The sequence below is a fragment of the Leptinotarsa decemlineata genome, unplaced genomic scaffold (genome assembly GCF_025532065.1).
Source record: "Leptinotarsa decemlineata unplaced genomic scaffold, Ldec_3_MD MMD2_tig00026282_RagTag_RagTag, whole genome shotgun sequence".
Taxonomy (NCBI): Eukaryota; Metazoa; Arthropoda; class Insecta; order Coleoptera; family Chrysomelidae; genus Leptinotarsa; species Leptinotarsa decemlineata.
The window spans coordinates 22,091,172-22,116,917 of record NW_027412668.1 but is presented as its reverse complement, the minus strand read 5'-3'; the positions used below and the strand labels follow the sequence as shown (position 1 = coordinate 22,116,917).

Sequence of the window (25,746 nt, the reverse complement as noted above, 5' to 3'; positions counted from 1 at the left end):
TTAAATTTGCCTGTCTTATATCTGAGGGCAATTGATCAAACAATCTTGACCTCATTGTAATAAATAGAATTCCTGACCAAATTTGTTAGAGGAATTGGCAATTTCAAGGCGGTGGAACGGGTGCTATAAGAATGGCATGAAGCCTCAAATAGGGACATATTTTTGTAAATGAGGCAAATCGTTTCCAAAATGAACAATGCAATCACTGTTAAAATGTTTTGCTCAGCGAATTTGTGTCTGCATGAATCACGAGGTTTACTTTTACACATATACCTGATAGCCCCTTTCTGCAGTACTAATACAGGCAGAAGTGCTGATGAATTGCATACTTCCCAAAACGGTATTCCATAACGTAGATGAGATTTAACGAGGACGTAAAATACCGTTCTGGCAGTTTTGATTCCCAAATTTATTGAAGTTACTCTCACTGCATAACATTCAGAACAAATTTGACTTTCGAGTTGTTTGATATACTCAATAAATTTGAGCTTGTTGTCAATGTGAATACCTAGAAATTTAGATTGAGTCTCGTTCTTGATCACTGAGTTATCACCAAACGACAGGTCATCAAGAGCACATCTAAATAATTAAATGTTTGTGATGCATACCGTTGTTTTGGTTTCTATGTAGTAGTTATCAAGTGCTAACCTATAGAAAAACTAAGAAGTACAGCAAGTGATTCAAACTGACAGCTGAACAGAAGTCTCTAATATTACAGAATACTAATGATTTTACTACTTACTGCCTAATCTTGTGAAGACAGTAATTACACAAAGAATCAAATCACATTTCGGTTTCATTTTTTGAGTTATTGTAATAATTTTGACATATGAAGTGACACTTTCCAGATGTTGAAACGTCTAAGCAGTGAAACCAGTTACAAGTTTTACGTTTTGTAACTGATGTTACAATAAACATGTCATGATATTGAAACATATATGATTCATAGGGACGCTACACATCATATGAAAAAGTATTGATATGAAATTCAACTTAGATGAAATACTATTATCTTCCATGGCGTACTTCGAAGTTTTGGAACGAGACACCTGTCGAAAAATGAGTAGATATGTTACTTTGGTAGCATAAAGTCGTACTATTAAGGGAGAATCTTCGTCTTGTGAAGTTATCCAAAACGTGCTAATGTAATGTAATGTAATGTTTATTCACCAAATACAAATAGAAGTTATACATATTTCTCACATATAATATACATATACATATGAATGAATAAACAGGGTAATCACTGAAGCTGAATTGGGTACAGCTTTTGCGTGATGATTATGGGTAGAATTTTTTTTATATTAAACATGTATAATCGCAGATATTAATGTAATGTGTGAAGAAATATTTCGAGAGGTAAATAGACTTGGTAGTAGAAGTTGAACGAGAATAAAATAAAATAATAATATGAAATATTGTAAAAGTTAAATGGAAATAAAATCTACATATTATATATATATATATATATATATATATATAATAACATAATGTAAAATTACGAGTAACGATATTTATAAATGTAGATAAGCACTTTGAAAAAATATCATATAATAATTACTAGTAAAACACAAACGTCAGAAAACGTGAGTATAGAATACAAAAGCTGATAGAAACGACAATATGAGAATGTAAATGTAGAAGTTGAAAGAATATAAGATAAATTAATAATATAAAGTATAGGAAAAGTTAAATGGAAATAATATCTGCATAATTCATAATAACATATATGAATACGAATAAGGATAATTATAAATGTAGATACGCACTAGTAACATTTAACATACAAAGTCCAGAAAACTGTTGAGCTTATTCAGTACATGAGAGTGATTTCTTATAGGAAATTTATTGTTAACTATATCGTGTAATATATATCGTTCCGTATGTTGTAACCATCTCTTTATATGCGTTATGAATGAGTTGAAGTTTTTGATGTATTTCAAGTGACCTGGTAGGATGTTATACAACTTTGGACTCAAAAATTGCTTCACGCTTTTTTCACATTTTGGCACTGAAAATTTATTTTCTCTGCTTCGAGTACAGTAACCATGTTTGATGGGATCAATTTTAATTTTTTTTTGGTGGATGCTATTTATGATTTTGAGACAGACGAGTTGTTCCGGGTCGAATAGTTGACTTTCTCTATACAGTGCGTCGATCCAATAGGTAATTATTTATTGTATATAATTCTAATTATCCATTTTTGTAAAGTGACAATATTATTTGTGTGAGTTATTTATACCTCCCCAACCTAGTATTCCGTACGAAATTTGAGACTGTATCAGAGCAAAATAAACGGTTTTCAAATGAGCTATGTCCAGTATTTCTCTCAAGTATTTGAAACGTGAAAGGAAACCTCTTAACTTGTTACAAATATGTTTTGCTTGTAAGTCCCATCTTAGGTGCTTATCAATAATTATTCCTAGATATTTCACCGATTTCTCTTCAGGTGATGAAATAATGGGTATCCTATTCAGGACCTTCGAAGAAACACCATTGGTTTGGGGGGGGGGGGGGAGATAGGGATTACAGCAGGTTCAATTTTTGTTCTGTATTTTCTATATGTAGTACGTCGGAATCGTGATTGTTTTCCAACAGATGGCGCGCATAGGTTGAATTGGTTTTCTTCAATTCAAAACTTTTTTGTCCTCAGATATTCTGGTTTTCAAAATTTCTAGATATTCTTATATTATAAACCTTTGGACACGAGCCACATTCTACCTTGTAGACGCCTGATTTGTTGTCCTTGTAATCCAACTGAGGATATTACTATGTAGTGAAACGCGTATTGGAAATTGAATGAATATTGTGAACATTTATAATTATTATCAGAGTGCTATTGATTTTCATCGAATAACGGGTCAGTTTATTAATAAAATACCCCTTTTAATTTATGGACAACGTGTGCAAACTCTATTGCTCAGAGATTTGCCTGTAAGACTAGCTTTTTCTAATTGGTTACGCGGAGAAATAAGAAGAAATCCAGGTTTCCTCAGTCGAATATTGTTTACAGATGAAGTTTGTTTTTCTCGCAATTCAATTATTAACTTCCACAACAATTACATTTGGGCCGAAAACAATCCACACGCCTTGATAGAAAATAATTTTCTTTCAATATTAGGGTTGGAATTGTCGGTGACCGTCTCATTGGGCCTCACTTCCTTCCACCTAGACTTAATGGAGAAGAATACCGAAGGTTTTTAGAATTTGTTTTACCTGGACTTTTAGAAGAAATTCCAGTCATGGAAAGATTCCGTATGTGTTACATGCACGATGATGCTCCACCACACTTTAGTGTAGTGGCACGGCAATTTTTGGATGAAAATTACCATAATCGCTTGATTGGGAGAGCAGGCCCACACCCATGGTCACCTCGCTCGCCCGAAATGAATCCCTTAGATTATTTTCTCTGGGACATCTTAAAGCGTTGGTATACAAAACTGCTATTTAAAGTGAAGAGGATTTACGGAATGAAATCATTAATTCATGTGACATAATAAAAAATACGCCAGGTATTTTAAGAAGAGTGCGAAATTCAATGATGCGGCGGCTAGACGGTTGTATTGAAGCCGAAGGAGTCCATTTAGTGCAATTCGTTAGTCTAGATGTTAATGTTATCTAATATTTGTTGTTATTGTTATACAATTAGTAATGAAAAATTGTAAAAATAATAATTTCCGAAAGAAACAGTTAATTTCTCATATTAGTCCTTGTGAGGTCCAGGGATATGCAATTAGGACGACTTTTTTTTCTTAAAAACCAAGTAAGATACGAAAAAAAATCAGGAGACAAAAAAGTTGTATTTTTGATTGCTCAATTCAAAAAAATAATGAAAATCACACAAAAGTCAGTGGCGTACATTTTTAAGTCAAAAATATTCGTTCAAATCCCGCTCGAGACGCTACTGGACTTAATAAATTGAATCACGTTCGGGCTAAATCAGCTCCTTAATGTTGTAAATACCATTGCCAAATTACAACAAAATTAGGTGAAGGATATTCAAGATATTTACGAATAACTTTTTTTTATTTTTATTTTAACACCCTTTATCTTGAGAACAAAGGACCCATGTTTATATGAACATTTCGTCTTGAAATTGCCTAAAGAATCGTCTGTTGAATTTATGGTACATACTTAATTAACACCCTGTATATCATACTGCGGTAATTCTTTTCTTTAAAATGAGAATGGGAAGCCATGACTTTTTTGGATAATATCTTGTATTATTTTTCAATATGCCCTGGATTCTGTTTGCCTTGAAGCCATTTTTACTAGATATAATATGGTTATCGAATATTGCATTAGCTTTTGACGGTATTGAAACTTCGATAAAAATATGTTCCATCTATTACAAACTGAATAGTCCATACTGTATACTTTTCTGAACTGCAGCTCTCAAGCGTAGAGAATCACGAAACATTCGAATCACCAGTGCCGGTGAAAGTATCATGTCTACAGTGGAATAATTCATTTATTTTGAAGGCATTCGATCGCTACATTATTTGTTTTCGAATCGTCAGCGATATGCACAGATATCTATAGTTTACTGCTTTCTCCATGGACACAAAAATGAATAACATCGCACGATATACTTGCCATCGTATTTACGTACCTGTTCTACCGTCTTAATGTTTATCTTATCTCAAATATATTTTAATGAGTAACATAGTACGGACATTTCATTGATTTCATTTGTGGGGACTGGAGAAATGTTAACCTTAACGTGTTCGGTTTGAAATAATTAAAAAGTTGAATGTGTTGAGTAGTTTCGTCTAATCGAAATGTTTTCCACAGAAATGTCAAGTGAGTTCAAAGAGTTGATAAGGGACATAAGACCGGCGTTGGAGGAAAACTTGGCAAGAGTGAGTATTTCAAAATATTTATCTTATCTTAATGTAAATATAGATTGTTTCTAACCTCATTTACTTCTCTCTGTTGGCGTTCATATCAAAGTAAACGTTCATTGAATTGAAGTACACGCCGCCATACTTATGGTAATGATTTTGTTGAGAAAATGTCGAAATAAAAATTCCTCAAATGAGATGCGTCAAAAAATTCAGTGAATTAGTTTTGAACTTTTTATTCGCTGGCAATGAATGTCGTCTAGAGACAACACATGAGCACATGAGCAGGAGCATTTATTGCCAGGCGAAACTCGCTCCATCTATACAGTGTGTAAAAGCTAAATAGAATAAATTCGGTTACGGTACATATTTTAACAAAATCCCGAAACACGTCAAATTTAAATTATAAGTTGACATACTTCAACGGAAAAATGCTACCCCTCCGTTCAACCCCCGTAGAATGACAGGTACAACCCCCAATTTTTTAAATAGGAAGTATATGCTTGTGATACATCGTTGGAAAGGTCTCTTCATTCTCTATTCAAAAATGTTATCGCTTTCAAGTTCATTGCAACAATTGAAATAAAATAAATTAAAATCATGTGGGTACCGAAATTCGATAGAATACCCTCAAAATTCTTTCATGTTGAGCTATTGATAATAAGAAAGTGAGCATAACAATGTTTTTTTAGATGGTATCTTTTAAAAACTGTAAATGATTTCCCGTGGCAATGTTAGTTTAAATCGCCTTGTCAGTTAATTTTGTATGTTAGTTGTCAGTATTTTAATTTAAGTTTGAAGTTCATCAACTTCAAGTCTGACAAATGGATAGATTAATGGACATGCATAAAATAACAGTTTCACAAATGATTGGTTACGGAGATAAAACCCGAACACAACAGCAAGTAGCTCGCCTATTTCACCGCCTATATATCGAAAAACAATAAGCAAAATAGAGAAGTAGTTTCGCGAGCTTGGTCTTGTGGGGCAGATAAAAAAAGCAGATGCCAATAGTAATTATAAAAAAAATGCATCCCTATAAAATGGTATCTACTTAGGAGCTCATAGAAGACGATTTTGATAGAAGAACTTCTTTTGTGGGCAAATGATGGACATGTTGTATAATAATATCATCCAATTAGAAAACATTATGTTTTCTGATGATTCTACTTTGTCTCTTAATGGAAAAGTTGCCGTTACTGGTCAACGGAAAATCCTCACTGGATGAGAGAACACACGCAATACTCTCAAAAGGTTAGTGTTTGGGCAGGGATTGTAGAAAACCATATCATTGGTCCCTTTTTCATTGAGGGCAACTTGAATGGCCATAATTATTTGGCACTAATTCAAAATGATGTCATTCCAAGTTCAGCAAATTTATATTCTGATCCAGGAAACCTTCAAATTCCAGTGAATACGATATGGTTTCACCAGGATGGAGCACCACCACATTACAAAGTTATTGTCCGGCAATATCTCGATATAACATGTCCCAATCGGTGGATAGGGAGGCGAGGATCGATTGAATGGCCAGCGCTATCACCTGACCTTTCATCATTAGATTTCTTTTCATGGAGATATGTAAAGAGCAATGTGTACAAAACTGAACCTTCTGATTTGAATGACTTGAAAAAACGAATAACGCTTGCGATTTGGTCGGTCACGCCTGATATGTTGTATAATGTAAGAAAATAGTTTTATTTGAGACTAGGATGTTGCCATGACGTTTGGAAATCAGATAACCTGGCAGGTGGTCTAAATGCCACTTCCATATTGTTTTTTTCTGACCACATGCCATCAGGTTATCTGATTCCCTTTTCAATGCCAAAGATAAAGTGGACAAGTTGGAGGAATTTGGAGTTAATAAGCGTAAGGGTCAGGAGTGTAACAGTGTTCATGTGGGACAATGTGGTCGAAATTTCCAAAAACGGTATGTTGAACATGAAAGGTCTTTCAGACTAGGTAAAAATGATTCGATGTTTTCAAACCATTCCTTGGCATGCAACCACAAGTTCCCGAATCCAAACGATACGGAAATTTTGCACTATACAATAAGGGTTGCAAACTCAATTATTTGGAATCCTTGGAAATTCACAAGCATAAACATTGCGGGTGCAACCTTTGAATTTTTAAATGATCGAATCGATTTAGTTTACTCACCAGTTTTCAAATTAGCATATCCACGTTGTCAAAATTCAGGTACTCAATTAAGTTGAGTACCTTTATCATTACCTACAGTGGTGTTAATTATACAGGCCGTTGTTTTAGTTGATACTACCATTGCTATCTCTGAAACGGTAGGTCGTACAAGGGCGGTTAAATAGAACAAAAGTTACCTTTTTAGGGATGCAATACAATGGTATTTTCAGATCCATTAAATCATCAACAAAACTGAAAATGACAGATTTTATTTTTTTGCTCTACTGCCTTCATTTCCAATAATATAAATAATTTTCAGTTTTTTGCAAATATCTCAGAAACCGTTGATGATTTTATAGATCTGAAAATACCAGGTCCTTGTAGGATCTACCGTTTCCGAGATAGCAATAGTGGTATCAGCTAAAAAATACAGCCTGTATAAGGGCTAATATAATCAATCATTGTTAGTTTAAGTATAAGTTTGAAAATGTCCTTATAGGACGAAACAGCAGTAATGTTAGTTACAAATAAAAGTGGTAAAAAACATAAAAAATGTCAATTCTCTTTTCTTCATTATTCGTTAATCAATTTTTATTTTGTTCCCTCCAAAGTAGTCCCCCTCGGCCATTGTTTTTTTCAATCCTCGAAGCAGTTATGACATGCACTCTTTGGTAAGTCCTTGAGCTCTCTTAGCGATTCGATTTTTATCTCCTCAATCGTTACAAAACACCGTCCTTTCATGGGTCCCTTCGATATTGGGAACAGAAAACAGTCGCAGGGGGCCAAATCTGGTGAATACGATGTCTGAGGCATGTCTGTTGTTTTTGGCCAAAATATCACTACCATGCAATTAGCAGGTGCATCATCGTGATGCATTAATTTTTTCCACAATACCTGTCGTTTTCTTTGCTTGCTTCTCGCAAGCGGCGCAAAACTTCAAGATAATACTTCTTATTGACCGTCGTAAGAACTCCTGAGGCACTACGCCACGGTAATCGAGGGAAACTGAGCTTTTTTTGGTCTGGGATCTCCTGGCTCTTCCATTGGGACGATTGGACTTTGGTTCCGATGTCATATAACCACATACCCAAGATTCGTCACCAGTTATGACCTTTTAAGCAAATATGGATCGCCGTTGACGTAATTTCACAACTCCTGAGCGATTCTCATTTGACGGTTTTGTTTGTCAAAATTAAGTAATTTTGTAAGAAACTTAGCCGCTACATGCTTCATGCCAAAAATTTCCAAAAAAATTGCATGGTATGAGCCAACTCATATGCCGATATCCTCGGCAACTCCTCTAATAGTGATTAGACAATTCTCCATAACAATTTTTTCAACATTTTCATCGGTTGTTGTGTGCTGGAGCCTCCAGGATGAGCGTCGTCATTCAGATCTTCTCGACCTTCTGTGGATAGCTATACCATATTTTTCCGACTCATAGTAGAACCACCGAAGCCACTGTCAACATTTCAAGAGTTTTTGAGCACTCAATTCCATTTCTTACACAAAATTTAATGCAAATTCTCTGATCTATTTTTTCGATAGCAGAAAATCACCAAACACGCAAAACACTAATACATCACATCATAGTGCAGTGTCCAGTGTTTCAATTAGTAAGGGAAATGTGCAAAATATCGACGGAATCGCAGGAAACCTTGAGTTATTTTAGTGCTAGCAAGATTTTAAATTATTGAAGTGCTCTGAACTTATCTAACAAAATATAGTATTGTAATCAATATAGTTACTACTTGTAAATATCTTTTTCGCCGCTAATAACCATAAGGTTGATGCGGTTAATTTCAAATAAACAAAAAAACTTCCAATTTCTATGCTTCTCACAAATGTTCCAGACGAGGGTACCAACATTGGAAAATAAAAATCGCTAATCCAATTTACATAGCCCGCGAAATTTGAACTATCACCTCACTATTTGAGCTATCCACGTATATCCTGAAATTAAAGTAATAGGTTTTTCTGCGAATTGAAAACTAAAATATTACTAGAGAGTTTCGACTATAATTTCTACAGTGTATCAATTTTAAAACTTACAATGGGTTATATCTCACGAACGAAAGCTGATATCGAAAAATGTTTGAAACCGTTTCTAGCATAGTAAGGGGGAACTAAAATGACATGAAAGAGAACTGACCCCTATCAACCCCCTAGGCCCCACCCACCAAAACTCAAAAAGTTTAAATTGCAAACTCCTACTTGTGATATATCATTGAAAAGACTATATCCAATGGTATAAATAATAATTGTACAGGTTGAAGTAATAATTGTGAAACTTTGGCTAGAATGGAATATTTCATGAGGTTTTTGTTGAACTACAAATTTAAAAAAAATGTCAATTAACTAAATATTCAAATGGGTTCCGTTGTTTTGTAAACAATAATACAGCTTATTGTCAAAGTCTGCACGAACTTTAATATCAGCCGGCTTACTATGACTTATTTATTTGTAATGCTACTTCCCGAACTATTATTTCAGAAGATAAGTGTTCGTCGATACTTTTTTGTTAAATAAAAAGTTAATTTGCCGTTTTTGCAAAACAAGTTGGGAAGATTTGTTTTCTCCGCTGGAGAATGCAAATAAAAAATATCTCAAACTAAGTTACTTCACAACGTTTCGATTGTTAGTATCCACAATCATCATCATCCAAAGACGATTGTGGATACTAACAATAGAAACGTCCTGAAGAAACTGTTACGGGTTAGTTCCAGAGGTTATAGCAGTAAAAATAAGAAAAAGGATACAGTTTTTTTTAATTTCTACTCACTGAACTTTATTATTCAACTTCTACTTTTTATAAAATAAGTACATTCAGAACAGGGATAAGCTGATATTTCCATGCCTAAAACAGAAAGATCTATTAACTACGAATGTTATAACAATTTTTCGTTCAATACTCACCAAAGACGAGTCCAGCGAGGTCGATAGTACGGGTAGGGTTCATCGTCAGGTATGTTGATCTGCTTTTGAGTAGATAACCAAAATAATGACCGTTTACTAATTGTTTTCATCATTTTCGAAATTCATAACAAAATAACATAACCTCACTTCTGCTTGTCATCAGAAGGTTCATTAGAACTACCAGGTCACTTCATTATGAATATCAGGGTTCCCAACCTAAAATACAAAGAACGACATTAATGAAAAAAATTGAAAATAAGCGGTTTTTTTCGTTAAAGATGAAAAAAAGGATAGTTGAGGAGAATGATTGTTTTTCGGTGTTTCGGTGTTTGCGGATTTTTCTTTGAAACTCTTGTAATTTTGCGTAAAAGTTAGTCAAAGGAAGGTCCTCTGACTATTTCAAGAAGATTTGTTCCCGAAATACACAAGTTTGCTAAATTCACATTGAATAACTACTACTCAAGGCCACCCATCATCGAGGTAGGTTTTATCAGCATTTGCATGTATTACATTCACATTTATGTGAACCCGGTCAAACTATTCATGAATATGTTCTTTTTTTGGCCTTTTGTTTTTCACTTTTGCTACTTGTTATTTTACGTTACGTGGGCTTATCAACTACCCTACTCTACATCAATTGGCCTTTACGTAATGGTTCAGTTTAGCTTGGTTTTACTTACCATTGAAGATAAGGCTCGAATATCTAGTTGAAGATAGCCCGGGGTAGTATTCATCACCCAAGCCTGGGTCATTGGTTGAAAAATAAGTTCACCCAACTTGGACATTCAGTCGAAGTGATTACGTAGCGAGTATTTTGGATGCTTCGTTTGAACGCCTAGGCTTACCCTGCTACACGGTCACTCTCGACAAGACAACATCCCCCTACGAAGCTGTACCCAGGGTTGAAAACAATAACTATCACAAGTGAGCTGTATCGTTATTCATACTGTTTTTCTGGCTAAAACTAAATCAAGATTTTTTCTACCACATATATCTTGTCCTCCTATTATATACTTACTTTTGTAAACTTTTGGTATCGATACCTGAAGGGGACTCCTCACTTCATATAAACGATATCGGTTACCCCTGGTTATTTGTTGGAATAACGTTGAAATAGAGAGCTAGAGCTCGATTTATTTTGTGGTCCTATTTTCACACCGAAACATAACCGAAGTGTAGTTGTTTTTATCGTTGGAAATTATACAACTCCCTACAATCACTCATCATAGTGTTTGAATCTCAATCTAACCACTTCTTGAGAGATTTTCTTCGACTAGTCATCTACCTTGGATCCTCTATTGCATAATGCCGAGAAATTGAAAGTGTAATGGAAGATCGAGAAGGTAGAAAATAGTACGAATAATAAACAGTAACAAAACTTGATTTGAAATCGTTTCATTTTTGATTTTTTGCTTATTTTTATTTTTCATTTTTCATTCTGTGATCATTTTCATCTTCTTCCTTTCATTTCATTCGTTTTATTGGTATTATTCTTTCATAGATTTCAAATCATATTTGAATGATATTAGACAATGAAAGTCCGAACTAGTAAAATTCACCATGGAACATTGTCAGTCACTTTCGATCAAATTGTATCCTTGCTGTTTTTCTACTTTTTTTTGTTATTCACTCGTTAATGTCAGATATTTTCGAATCATCGTTGTGACGAAACATGTCTGAAAATACTGGTGATGAGGGATTGAAAACTTACAATCGAAACCCTGAATACAGTTTTCATTTTAAATATTTCGTTCAGAAAGAAAAGTGTAACCAAATTCATTATTTAGCATACTTTGCACTTTTGACAGAATCCTGTATATTCTTGAATGCTCTTTTCAATTACATTTTTAATCCATTTCTGCCAGTTTTCTTTGATAATATTGGATACTTCTTCTTTAATAAGCTCTATTACTTTCTTATCAAATTTTGGAAAATTATTTTTACGCCTGTATTTTGTTTCAATTTTCCTCAAATCAACCCGATGGTATTGAAAACACAAAAATAGGGTGATGATGATTCCATACTTTTGAGCAATACTCTCAAGGGTATACACTTTTTGTAATGTTTTCGTCTGTAAAACTTAAAGTAGTTGGTTTTTGGGATAGTAATGTTCAAATTACGTATTGTTATGTAATAAAAAACTTTGTATTTCATCTTTCCTCGAATTTTATTTATTGTCACGAACTATTACACTATTCGCATCCAAATTTGAGATCAATGTGTTTTCAAACCATTCTTTGAAAATATTAGTTTCCGTGTTCTTATGATAGTCAACATTACAGTCCTCATTTTTTTTTCCACCTAATTTCAAAGAATTCGGAACCCATTCTTAACTTCCTCCGCAATGCACAATGATTAGTCGCGATCCTTTGTTTGCAGGTATGTTTGGCGTACATATTTTCGAACCGTCAGTCCACCCTTACGTATTTGTGTCGTTAGTGTCATACGAAGTTTCGTCCAAGAATAAAATTTTGCTGTTGTTCTTGTCTATATTTGGTTATTTGTTTCAAGTTTTTGTTACACAATTCAACTATTTTTCTGCTTTCCATAACCGCTTGACGGTAGTTTCTTATTTTAAATCTAAATTCTAGTTTCTTCATCCAATTCTGAAGAGTTTTGTCACAGCAGCTCACGTTATGGCCGGAAGAATTCAATTTCTTCCTTATGAGTTCAGTTGTAGGAATCTCATTGCTTTTGTAACAGTTGTATGTTTGTTTTCTCAATGATTTTATCAGATGGACATCTGAAGGTTTTGGTAATCCTGTATCACATCGCATCTTGCGTTCATATGGTTTATTTTTGACTATTTTACCTACAGTTGAGAAAGTCGGTCAAATCTGATGTTTCTTGTAATAGTTTGTTTCCCTCGAAACCAAACTTGAGATGTAGATACTTATATACATTGAAACATATTCTCTGTGTTTCAATATTCAAATTCATCCGAATCGTATTCACTGGTATCTCTTTTTCGCACGTACACGTGGACTAGTTCGGCTTTCTATGTATTGATTTTTTTGGCCTTAGAGAGTGCTGACAACTTTAAATATGCACAATAGAGTTTACTTAGACTATACCTCCGTTGATCGTTCTATAATGATATGGCATGTTTTAGGATGTCCCCGAACAGTTCAGATTATTCCAGAATGTTCGGGAATGTTCTAGAATTCTGTGGAATGCTCTTAAATACTCTCAATGGTTCTAAACTGTTCAACAATTTTCAAGAATGTTAGAAATTTTTGTTCTTATATCTTCAAAAGAACCCTTTTCAGGTGGAAATGAAAACATTCTCCATGGAGAGGAGATAAAACGGCTATTAAAACATATAACTACTTCTTTAATATTTTCACAACAATGTTCTCGAATATTCCGGATCATTACTGAACCATCTACCATTTTCCAGAATTTTGTGGAATGCTCTAGTGCACTTTCAAATGCTCCGGACTTTTGGATATTTAAATTAGAAATTTCCATATCGAGATTTTTTAAAAGTCACTCAATTAAATTCTCACAACTGTTGATTGTTACAGAATAATATTTCTTGTTCCAACCCTATTTTAAATTTACCGTTGAATAAAACTTTTTGTGAATTACTATTTTTTTTCAGGCGTTCAAAAATGAGGCAGTACGAAATCAACAGATAATCAACAATAATTCATATATTCATAGAATGGATAACATTCTGCTTGCTCTGGATGATTCTAAAATGTAAGTAAAGTATTCACCAGATCCAGTATTATGTTTCAGAAATGATATGGTATAATTTGAGTGTATGAAAAAATGCTACTATAGCCAAAACTTTATCGGATATTCATCGAGAAATCAATTGATCTAGAAAAGTCAGAAAACTGGATATGTTTTTCTTTTCTAAGGAAACTACTATGAGATTTTTTCGGTAAATTTTCGTTTTGTGGACACTCGGCGATTTTGAAAAATTTTTTGACTGTACTTACGTATTTTGATGCGAAGATTACGAATCCGAAAGAAAAAAGTGGTGCTCTTCCTTATTTAAAAAGTTACGGCCCTTTGAAGTTCAGAAAAGGGCAACTTTTCAGCCTTCTTTTTCACCAAATAAACTATTCAAAAACACAAGCATTTATTCACTAGGTCACCTTTACACCTTATTCCTCATTCTTTGACACTTTTCACTTCAATAATCAACATTTTTCTTATAAAAAACTTAATTTAAAAACGAATGCTTCTTCTGGTGACACTCTTAAATTTGTAGGTTAGATACTAGTGACATTTCAGAAAAAAGCGGTTGGTATTTGTCGTCACTTACTATTTTAAATTCGTAGATTTGAATTTTTAGTTCGACGTGAGAGAAAAATACAAAATGAATTTGAACGAAATTCATAATTTAGTGGAAGTTAGAAATAATTTAATTCTATATTTGGTTCAAGTAGGAGTGTTTGCAGCAACAATACGTTGTACTAATTGCAATGAAAAGTGCAAATTAAATTATGACACTTTATGGTATAGATTATGAAAATACCGAAGAAAAAAGCTCAGTACATTTGTTGTAATTTTAAAAAAAGTGCCAAAAACCAATTCACGAGCTTAAGAATGAAGGCAAAAAAAAACATTCGAATCACTTTAGGATTATTGACTGCATCAGTCGTACCAACCATATCATTAACCTTAAAAAAGTAAAATATAGTGATACCTATGTAACCAAAAAGCAGCTCCGTACATTTTTTAACATTTTTATAAGAAAAATGTTGATTATTGAAGTGAAAAGTATTAAAGAAGGAGGAATATGGTGTAAAGGTGACCTAGTGAATAAATGTTTGTATTTTTAAATAGTTTATTTGGTGAAAAAGAAGGCTGAAAAGTTGCCTTTTTCTGAACTTTGAAGGATCGTAACTTTTTAAATAAGGGAGAGCGCCGCTTTTTTCTTTCGGATTCGTAATCTACGCATCAGAATACGTAATATAGTCAAACATTTTTTCAAAATCGCCGGGTGTCCACAAAACGAAAATTTACCCAATACGGAAACATCTCTGTTTCGTTACAATGACAATTCAAAAAAGTGATAGTTCCATAATGAAAATCATTCAAACTACTGTCAATCTAAATGTCACTCAGTTCCAACCATAGAAATTGGATTTAAGCACAGATAACAGCAATAAAAATTTAGATTGTTAAACCAGACGCTGCTATACCTATATTTTGTTTCCTTGAGTGCTATTTAGATGACAGGTCAATCGGTCAGTTGCCAGAAATTGTGACACATTTGATGGAGCATGTTTAACAGTTCAACATGTGATTTGGTTTGAAGTTCCGTTGAATCTAGTTTATTTATTTCATCTCCCTGAATATTTGCTGCCTAGGATCCAGTTCATGTGTTGAGTTAATCATTAAGTGGAATTGAAATGAAACACGATTAAAATCCCGAAGAAAGTGTTGTGGTAAAAACTGCACCGACACAAATAGTCAAAGAAACCGACCGCTCTCCTAAAAACGAGCCGGACATTTACCAACCTAGGATTGATGGAATAAAACCCTCTTTTCACGGAAACCTATCTGTTCAGCAGGTTTATGACAAATATGTTGTTTGCGGGCCATATTTTTCTCATTTCTCTGATGTTTGATGGGAGGTAGCCGATACAAGTCGTGAGGCCAGACGATCGATTTTCACTACATGTCGTCTAACCCATGCTAGGAATCGCACGTTGAGAGGTAAGACCTCGTTATTACCCAGCTAGCACAAGTTTCGACTTTTTAGGCGCCTGAAGACGCTATTGTATAGCGAAACACATGTTGCGTTTTTTTGAAACTGTTCAGGTGAAAATACCACAATGGAGTGTTTCTTGAATATAACTGAATTTTTCATGTTTCGGATGAGTGACGTAACCATACACCTCCCCCTCCCCGTGCAAAGACTTGTTTCTAACTGATCATCAATCGATGCGTCAAGATCAAAGAGTTTCAAATTTGATTACTAAAGCAAATGATCGAAATGAAATTGTATTTTTTCTCTTGTGTCTTAATCCTCTTTTATATGTTTCTCTAGAATGAAAAACTTCTTCAGTCTACCTCGTCGAACTTTTCAGTATATATTGAAAAAACACGCTCTCTTTCGATGATACCTGTTCCCAGAAAAACATCGGATTGTTATCTTTTCATTTAACTACTGATGGATTTTTTATTTGGAATTAATTTCGTTTGATATGTTTTCTTTTCTGGAGGGTAAATTATACCTGTTATACATTTGTGAGTTCGTAATTTATAGCTTTCACTTTCACCCTGTTTTGAAACTGATTTGGTTTTTTTTTAAATCGGACTTTCATAAAAGAAAAGGGAATATTTGGTTATTTCGGAAGATACATACAAGATGAAGATGCATACAATAATACTATGTACTAACACTACTAGAGGGCTGAAGCCTTCAGAAATGATAAAAATTGAAAAAAAAAATAGTAGAGTGAAACCCACTAGGAAATGAGGTGAATATGATGATGAATGGAAGGAAAAAGGAATTACGGGCGATCTGAGTTCGGTAAGTGGAAGGTGGTGAGTTTATAAGGGTAAAAAGGGGTTTATCTCGATGTTCGGCAAAACTAAAAGTCTTATGGAAAAACTTTGAATGACAAAATTGTAGGTAATGAAAAGATCTATAACTTATGTATCTACAATTTTTCCACATAACCTCAAAATTTATGTGAAAAATTCAAATAACCAAATTTTTGAAATTTTATTTTCATCTTTGAAAATAATTCTACGAATATTGGTGAAACATTACCTTTTTATGTCCCAAATACACTGTAATTTATTTCATTCGAAATATTTATTTTTTCCACCTTATTTTGATTCAATATCAAAAAAGCACCCTAATTTTCAATCGAAAATTCTCGCGTCAAAATATCAGCTTTTTTCAAAAAGTCTGTTACTATAGTGAATGTTCTCAGAAAATGCAAACTACTCAAATAACGTATTATTCCATGTTACATTGATAAACAAAAAATTTCAAATCGAAATATACTACTATAATTAACAAACGAAAAAGTTAATAAAGTTATTATTTAATAAGACATCTAAAATTTTTTTATCGACCTTTTTTTGGGTAATTGTTACCTTCCACAATCTGAAAAAATATAAAAATTATAATGGAGTATTTTGAAGAATCTTTTGTTGAAACTTATCAGAATGGTACCAAAGTTTGGTGGAGATACGTTGACGATATTTTTGCTATTTGGAATAGAAACAACGATGACCTGAATACTTTTTTGAATTATATCAACGAGCGGGAGCCGACAATAAAATTCACAATAGAGATTGAACAAAATGGTCGACTCCCTTTCCTTGATGTAATGTTGGAGAAGTCATCAGATCAATTTGATACAAATGTTTATCGGAAGAAAACACATACGAATAGATATCTCCACTATACATCAAATCATCATGCGAGTGTTGAAAAAGGTATAATAAATTGCCTTTACAAAAGAGCTAAAATGATATGCAATTCAACTGAAAATCTCAATAAAGAAATATCAATAATTAAATCTGTTTTGAAAGATATCGCTTATCCAGATTCTTTCATAAATTCAACGATAAATTCAATAGAAAATAAAGAGTCAATTAAAAACCAAACGAACATACAAACAGCTTCACAAATTCAACAACATCCAACTAAACAATTACCGACTCAACATCCAACGACATCTTTTACAACTAATGTTATACCTTAGATTCCAAGACTATCTGAAAAAATAAGACGAATTGGAAATAGATATGATGTTAGAACTAGTTTCAAAACAAAAAATACACTGAGATCTATACTCTCACATACAAAACCCAACAACACTGAAGCAAAAACAAAAAATTGTATTTATAAAATACCTTGTTCTTGTGGTAAAAGTTACATTGGTGAAACCTCAAGACCATTGAAAGTACGTGAGAATGAACATCAAGATTATATATAAAATAGACAATTGACAGGATCAAAATTATCAGAACACATTTTAAAATCAGACGGTGAACATCGGGTGGAATGGAATAGGACAAGAAAGATTACCAATGAGCCTCATTCTAAGAGATGTAAGCTAAAAGAATCAGCGTATATTCTCATGTCTGGAGAGAACTGTATCTCGAATAGCTCCTTAGAAATAGACCGTAATTGGCTACCCATCTTGAAGAAAACTTTGGATAGTGGCGAAATGGCAACAAACTGATATCGGAGAGTACCTTGTATTACATCGAATGTTTCAGTTGTCAATCAATAACATTGACATAATTTCATATTTCAAAACTTCTTTGACATCTGTCTGAGAAGTAAAGAAATAAGCTCTCAAAAAAGGAATAACTGCGTATATATTCGAATTTTTATCCATTTCTGAAGACGGAGGCAGATTTTGGCCTCCGAAACTTAAAAGATAAGTATTATTTCTTAATAATTTTTTTGATAGGCAAAATTGTTAAATACGACAAGTTACTGATAAATAGAAGATTTTTCTTTGTGAAAAATACTTTGATTTTTACGCAGTAACTTATCGGGGTAAACTAAAAAGTTTGCCCTTCTACACTTGTATAAAGTTCTTTATTATAATTTTTATATTTTTTCAGATTGTGGAAGGTAACAATTACCAAAAAAAAGGTCGATAAAAAAACTGATTTTTTCCTTCACAAAAAATGACTTTCGTTGAATACATCTACAATATTTCAAGAAGGCTGTTGATGCCTATTTATTGCTGTTTGAAAATAATTTATATACCTGGGTAACCTACGGAAAGTTTTAGCCCATTGAAAAGTATATCATAGCTGCATTCTTTTTCCGGTTGAGATACAATATCTGGATTTGCCGAAAAAGGAAAGAAAAGTATTGTTAATTCATTAGTAGACACTAAAAATTGGTCAAATTTGGACAATGTTTTTTATAAGAAAGATGCAAATGAATAAGAATCAAATCATTTTTTTTTCTTATTAGTCAATGGGCTATGCTTGAAGACTGGCAATAAACAAATCTAAAGCAAATGGAACTTCAAACGTTCAAGCCAGTCTCTATATACCTACACAGTAGGTTTAATGGACTGACGCCTATCAGAAAACAACTACTCCCCTGGCTAATACCACGAAGGGCGTTGGATTATATCAGACAGGCGTCAGTGCAGGAATCTTCATAGAAAATGTCCTGCATATGCAATTGGCAATACAACTGAAAGAGTCGACCTTCAATTATGGAACGGGCACACTTGCAGACCGGTTTCGGGCTTATTAGCCACTCATCAGTGCAAGATAGTGACCATCATCGACCTTAAGTCAATGATATTCCACAATTGAAAATCGGAATTCTTTCAGAGTATTTCATTCCTCTTCCTAAGTTGGAGCGAACATCAAAAATGTCACTCCATCTAGTGGACGAGGAACTAACCAACTGCACATCCGTAATTTGCCCGATTCCTCTAAATAAGGAATAAAAACTTTCTTATTAGTCAATGGGCTATGCTTGAAGACTGACAATAAACAAATCTAAAGCAAATGGAACTTCAAACGTTCAAGCCAGTCTCTATATACCTACACAGTAGGTTTAATGGACTGACGCCAATCAGAAAACAACTACTCCCCTGGCTAATACCACGAAGGGCGTTGGATTATATCAGACAGGCGTCAGTGCAGGAATCTTCACAGAAAATGTCCTGCATATGCAATTGGCAATACAACTGAAAGAGTCGACCTTCAATTATGGAACGGGCACACTTGCAGACCGGTTTCGGGCTTATTAGCCACTCATCAGTGCAAGATAGTGACCATCATCGACCTTAAGTCAATGATATTCCACAATTGAAAATCGGAATTCTTTCAGAGTATTTCATTCCTCTTCCTAAGTTGGAGCGAACATCAAAAATGTCACTCCATCTAGTGGACGAGGAACTAACCAACTGCACATCCGTAATTTGCCCGATTCCTCTAAATAAGGAATAAAAACTTTCTTATTAGTCAATGGGCTATGCTTGAAGACTGGCAATAAACAAATCTAAAGCAAATGGAACTTCAAACGTTCAAGCCAGTCTCTATATACCTACACAGTAGGTTTAATGGACTGACGCCTATCAGAAAACAACTACTCCCCTGGCTAATACCACGAAGGGCGTTGGATTATATCAGACAGGCGTCAGTGCAGGAATCTTCACAGAAAATGTCCTGCATATGCAATTGGCAATACAACTGAAAGAGTCGACCTTCAATTATGGAACGGGCACACTTGCAGACCGGTTTCGGGCTTATTAGCCACTCATCAGTGCAAGATAGTGACCATCATCGACCTTAAGTCAATGATATTCCACAATTGAAAATCGGAATTCTTTCAGAGTATTTCATTCAGAGAATCAAATCAATTTGTAAATGTAAAAATAACACTGAATGAATTAAGATTTCAAAAATATAAATTGGCAAAAATTAAATCATCTTTCATTTCGGCAAACCACCCATCCACAGATGGAGCAGCAGAACAATATTGTTACAGGGCATATTATCAGCTTCAAACTTGGTTGGGTAACGAATTGACAACAGATTGAGGCTGGAAGCAACATCAACGTGGCATTATGTCCAAATTTACATAAAAGGAATTGATTCCGGAAGTATTGCTCAAAACTATTTTCTGCAGCTGTGGAACTGGATGTGACAGTTTTAAATGTGGCTGTCGAAAACATGGTTTAAAATGCACAAATTCATGCTCAAATTGCCATGGTTCTGAAAATTGCTCCAATATGGAAGAAAAAACTACGAGGAAGTTAATGATTCAGATGAAATTGTGGATGAAGAACCAATGCAGACTGGAAATAATATTGGAGATGAAGAAGGTGCTGGTTTTGAAGATTTCGTAAATCAACTAGAATTGGAAACGTTTGTCGAATCTAACGACGAAGAAATGCCATCCATGATACAAAAACTAATGGATAAGTGATTAAAATTTAAGATAAGGTATTTATAAATAACAAGATTGACGTTTTTGAAAATATTATAATTGATAACGTAATCAGAATGAAGTATCTGAATTCAACAGTACGATTTACATTATTATTTAATGAGATTGTCTATGAAATGAATGTTATTAGAATTAAATGAATAAACTTTTCAACTGACTAAAATTGCAGCAATCACATTTTTCTGATGAAATTGTATATAATGATAAAAAAAAAATCAAAATTCGAGTTTTTTTTTCTCGATTTTTTGCATTTTCTGAGAACATTTATTATAGAAATATATACATTTTTTTACAACTTCAGAAAGTAGGAATTTCAACGAACAAAAAGCAAACCGACTTTTTGAAAAGAGCTGATATTTCGACGGGAGAATTTTCGATTGAAAATTTCGGTGCTTTTTGATATTGGGTCAAAATGAGGTGAAAAAATAAATATTTCGAATCAAATAAATCACAGTGTATTTGGGACATAAAAAGGTAAGTTTCCACCAAATTTCGTAGAAAAACAAATTTTTCACATAAATTTTGAGTTTATGTGTGAAAAAAATTAAGAAAATAAAAAACTTTGCCATTTAACATTTTTCCATAGGACTTGTAATTTTGGCGGATATCGAGAAAAACCATTTTACTCACCCACTTCCACTTCCCGAACTCAGATCATCATATTCCCCCTTTTCTAATGGGTTTCATCCTACTGTTATTTTTTGGTTTGAAAAATTATCGACCCTGGTCTATACGTTATTCTATACATTTTATTTCTGAGGAAATAAGAAACGTCTGAGGGCCCTAGGATCTTGCCCTACAATACGAGGAATTGAATATATGGTGTGGAATGTTTAAATATCTACTTCAATGTTCGTTTGTCTTTGAAGGGAATTTGAACGTTGAAAATTATCTGACATTTCTACAAAATCAATGCGACAGTCGAAGTGATTTTGAATTTTGGTATTGTGAGTCATCTGGTCAAACTAACTGTAAGTAAGGAATACACAATTGTTGACCATTCGAAGAATGTGGGCTCTTTGTGCACGCAAGTCTTCTGTAATACAGAGTCACAATCATGTGTGGTGAAATTTTAGAAATTTGTTGTAACTTTTATCCAGTCAAACTAAAAAACTATTGATACTCGGTCATATGTATAACAGAGGAAAGCTGATTGAAATTTCTTAGAACTGTAAACGACAATAGACTTCTTGAAACTTCAGATAATCTGAAAATAACAACCTTATTCAAAATTATAGGTGAGAAAATTCAAGAAATTTTCTGAAGAAATCATTATAAATTTCAGTAGTCGGGGAATTTTCACAGGGCGAAAAATAAAGGAACTAAATTATTTTTCAGTAATTCATATTGCTTGGTTAGTAGAATGTTCGGAAAAAAGAGAGTTTCACGGATTTTGTGAGTGAGAAAAAATATTTTCCAATGGTTTACTCAATCTTGAAATTCATCAAATATTAAGAGTTCATTCGATAATTCACCTCAATTGGTAATTTTTCAATGAATTGGCGGAGTAAATTGATCATGTCATTTTCCCTTTTAAAATACTATGAATGATTTACTCTAGCTCGCACAGTAAAACCACAATTGAATTTTTGTTCTAGAGAATTGAGTAATCTCAAATTTCCATGGATACCTGACTTCCGGATAGTTACCATGGCTGTCGATTTGAAGATGTTATGTCTAGATGTTACATTCAAAATAGGCGATTTGAGAGTAGAAGGCGAATACGAGGCAACAAACATGACGTTACAGCGATTGCTGCCAATAACTAATAATGGAAAAATAGAGTGAGTACCTAAATTATTAATTTGGTACATCTATTTTGTGGTGATTTGTTCGATTTTCAATTCCCTTTCCACAGTTTGTTTATTTCAATACTACAAAAAATACATAACATTCTTTTATTCCAATAACGTACGATTCATTGCAACTCAATGAACCTTTTTCCTGAAGTACGAAAAATCACTCACTAGCAGCGCTGTTAGTTGGGTAGGGACAAACAATAGAAACATATGGTAAAGTACAATTAAAAAAGAAAGTTTTTAACACAAGAAGATGTTCCTGGAGCAAAACTAAAATTTGCAACTGTGAAGGATAACAATGTTGTAACATTAAAACGTTGGCTTGCATGCCATAATTTGAAAGTAACTGGAAAAAAAGTGAATTAATAGACAGGTTAGTATACAGACTCTAGTAAAAGAGTAGCGGTAGATTCAAACTGTAATAAATAAAATTAAAAATAATTATGAATTTCAGACTCATTTCCGAGTGGAATATGAATCATGGTAATGAAATAAATTTAATTAAATATAATGAATGAATATTATTCAATGAACGATTGAGGTTATATCTCATTCTAATCAATGGTAATTAACTATGTATGTTTAGAGCATACATATGAATATTTATTTATTTTTTGCACTGTTAAATCCACTCTCCTCGAAGCATGTATCCATTTCTTACATCTAACCTCATCAATATGAGGTTTTATAAATGGTATAAAAACACGTTTTCTTCCGGATATCGATCATCCGACGTACAATTCGCAAAACAGCAATGCTTTGTTGGCATTATACTAGCTCAAAATACTTTTTTATATCAGATTTATATTTTTAAATAATAAATTAATATTACATTAATAACACTGTTTTACATCTGAATAGTTTGTTTGTCCCTACTACTAGTGCTGCCTCTTGTGACACATTCGCTGTACTATTCTCAGGAAAAAGGCTCATCAGTAATGTGAGGTTGGATAATATTTATATTCTCATCAAAACAAGTTTATTTATAGGTACATTTTAATTAATAGGATTGAAATAATATGAATTTTAAGATTCCTGGTCTCACCTGTTATATAAGATTGATCTGGAATATACAGTGTGTCAATTTTAAAACTTACAATGGGCTATATCACACGAACGAAAGCTGATATCGAAAAATGCTTGAAATTGTTTCTAGAATAGTAAGAGGGAACTGAAGTGACATGAAAGAGAACTCACCCCCATCAACCCCCTAGGCCCCACCCACCAAAACTCAAAAAGTTTAAACTGCAAACCCCTACTTGTGATACATCATTGAAAAGACTATGAAAAATGCTATCCAATGGTATAAATGATAATTGTACAGGGTGAATCAATAATTGTGAAACTTTGGCTTGAATGGAATATTTAATGAGGTTTCTGTTGAACTACAAATTTATTGAAAATGTTAATTAAGTGAATGTTCAAAGTGGTTTCCATTGGTTTGTGAACAATAATACAGCCTATTGTCAAAGTCTGCACTTTGATATCAGCCAGCTTACTATGACTTTTTTATTCGTAATGCCACCTCCCGGACTATTATTTCAAATGAAAAGTGTCCGTCGATACTTTTTTTGTTAAATAAAAACTCAATTTGCCGTTTTTGCAAATCAAGTTTGGAGATCTGTTTTTTTTTTGGTTCTGCCAAAGTCAATAATTTTTGGTTTGTTTGAGACTGTTAAATGTCATTAGTTTTCACCATTTGTACGATCTGTACTGTCATTCAGCTGTAGTTGTCACGATGGTTTACAGTATACCTAAGCGCGTGGAGATAATTTTCATATTTGCTTCCGCAAATATGAAAAAACAGCTCAAATATTTCATGAAAGGCATCCGACAAAAATGTAAGTCACATGTTCGCCCGCGATTTATTTGAACAGTTTAGAGAAACGGGATTAGTGCAAAATAAAAAAGGAATGGAATTTTGCAATGGAGCCTACTGCATCAACACGTCAAGTATTTGCAGTGACAGGACTTTCACATGAGTCGGTTAGAAAGGTGTTGAATTACATAAGTTTCCCCCCTAACAAAACACAAATTCTCCAAGAACGAGGCAATGATGATCTAGACCGACGAATTGAGTTTTGTGAACTCATGACTGGAAGAATTCGCATTGAACCGAGAATGTTGAAAAATATTTGTTTCAGTGATGAATGAACTTTTATGCTGAATGATAATGTAAATGAACAAAACTGTCGGTACTGAAGTGATGCGAACCCGATCGATTCAGAGAAGGTCACACTCAATATCCTGAAAAACTGAATGTTTGGGCAAGAATATTAGGCGATGCTATAATTGGTCCATTGTTCATACCAGGCAATTTAAGTGGCGATATTTATCTCGATATGCTGGAAAACACCATCGAACCTTTAATTGTGCATGAATTAGAGAACCAAAGGGACGACCAAGGCAACCTAGCTGTAGACGAAGATTTGCTGCATTTCTAACAAGATGGAGCACCTTCTCACTATGCAGCTCCAGGTAGGCACTGTTTGGATATTAATTATCCGAACAAATGGATTGGAAGGAGACTTGGCGCCACCTGACTTTTTTCTGTGGGGTCACCTCAAGTCAGTTATTCATAAAACTCAACTTGCGTCACTTGGGGAATTAAAAAAATCTGTTTAAAATCTGTTTTCTCAGGAGTTGATAAACTTGTGCGAGCTAAGGACTAACGAGGTCTTACCTTTTAACGTGTGATTCCTAACACGGTTGCAGAGTCATCCTAGCTTCAACCAGATAAATTCTCTCGAGAAAAATATCTGATCGAGGCAGGAATCGAACCCACGGTCTTCCGATCGTGAGTCGGACTCACTGCCACCGCGGCCAATTCCACAATAATTGTGAGAAAGAATTATGCAAGCATGTCGCGCCATTACTAGAAGAACATTTGCCAAAGTTGGTGCTGAACTTGAAAATAGGATGTATTGTTGTTTACAAAACAACGGAACCCACTTTGAACATTTACTTAATTGACATTTTTGATAAATTTGCAGTTCAACAAAAACCTCATTAAATATTCCATTTCAATGATGTATCACAAGTAGGGGTTTGCAATTTAAACTTTTTGTGTTTTGGTGGGTGGGGCCTAGGGGTTTGATGGGGGTGAGTTCTCTTCCATGTCACTTCA

At 33.8% G+C, this 25,746-nt stretch overlaps 2 protein-coding genes across 6 annotated transcripts in view; one reads left to right on the top strand and one right to left on the bottom strand.

The window, feature by feature from the left end:
* LOC111507286 (uncharacterized) overlaps window positions 1-25,746 on the bottom strand; it is a 495,004-nt gene that overhangs the window by 148,060 nt on the left and 321,198 nt on the right. The gene's annotated exons all lie outside the window — the stretch shown is intronic.
* Window positions 1-25,746, top strand: part of LOC111510262 (uncharacterized) — a 261,734-nt gene that overhangs the window by 169,092 nt on the left and 66,896 nt on the right. Inside the window, exons 2-4 of one of the 5 annotated variants that reach the window (XM_074180062.1) lie at window positions 4,795-4,862; window positions 13,504-13,604; window positions 22,419-22,604. In XM_074180062.1, the coding sequence (XP_074036163.1) occupies window positions 4,797-4,862; window positions 13,504-13,604; window positions 22,419-22,604 (353 nt within the window). In that variant the 5' untranslated portion in view covers window positions 4,795-4,796. Of the gene's footprint in view, window positions 1-4,451; window positions 4,863-13,503; window positions 13,605-15,489; window positions 15,579-21,705; window positions 21,792-22,418; window positions 22,605-25,746 lie in introns of those variants that run through there. The other 4 variants (XM_074180063.1, XM_074180061.1, XM_074180064.1 and 1 more) reach the window with 4 other exon arrangements.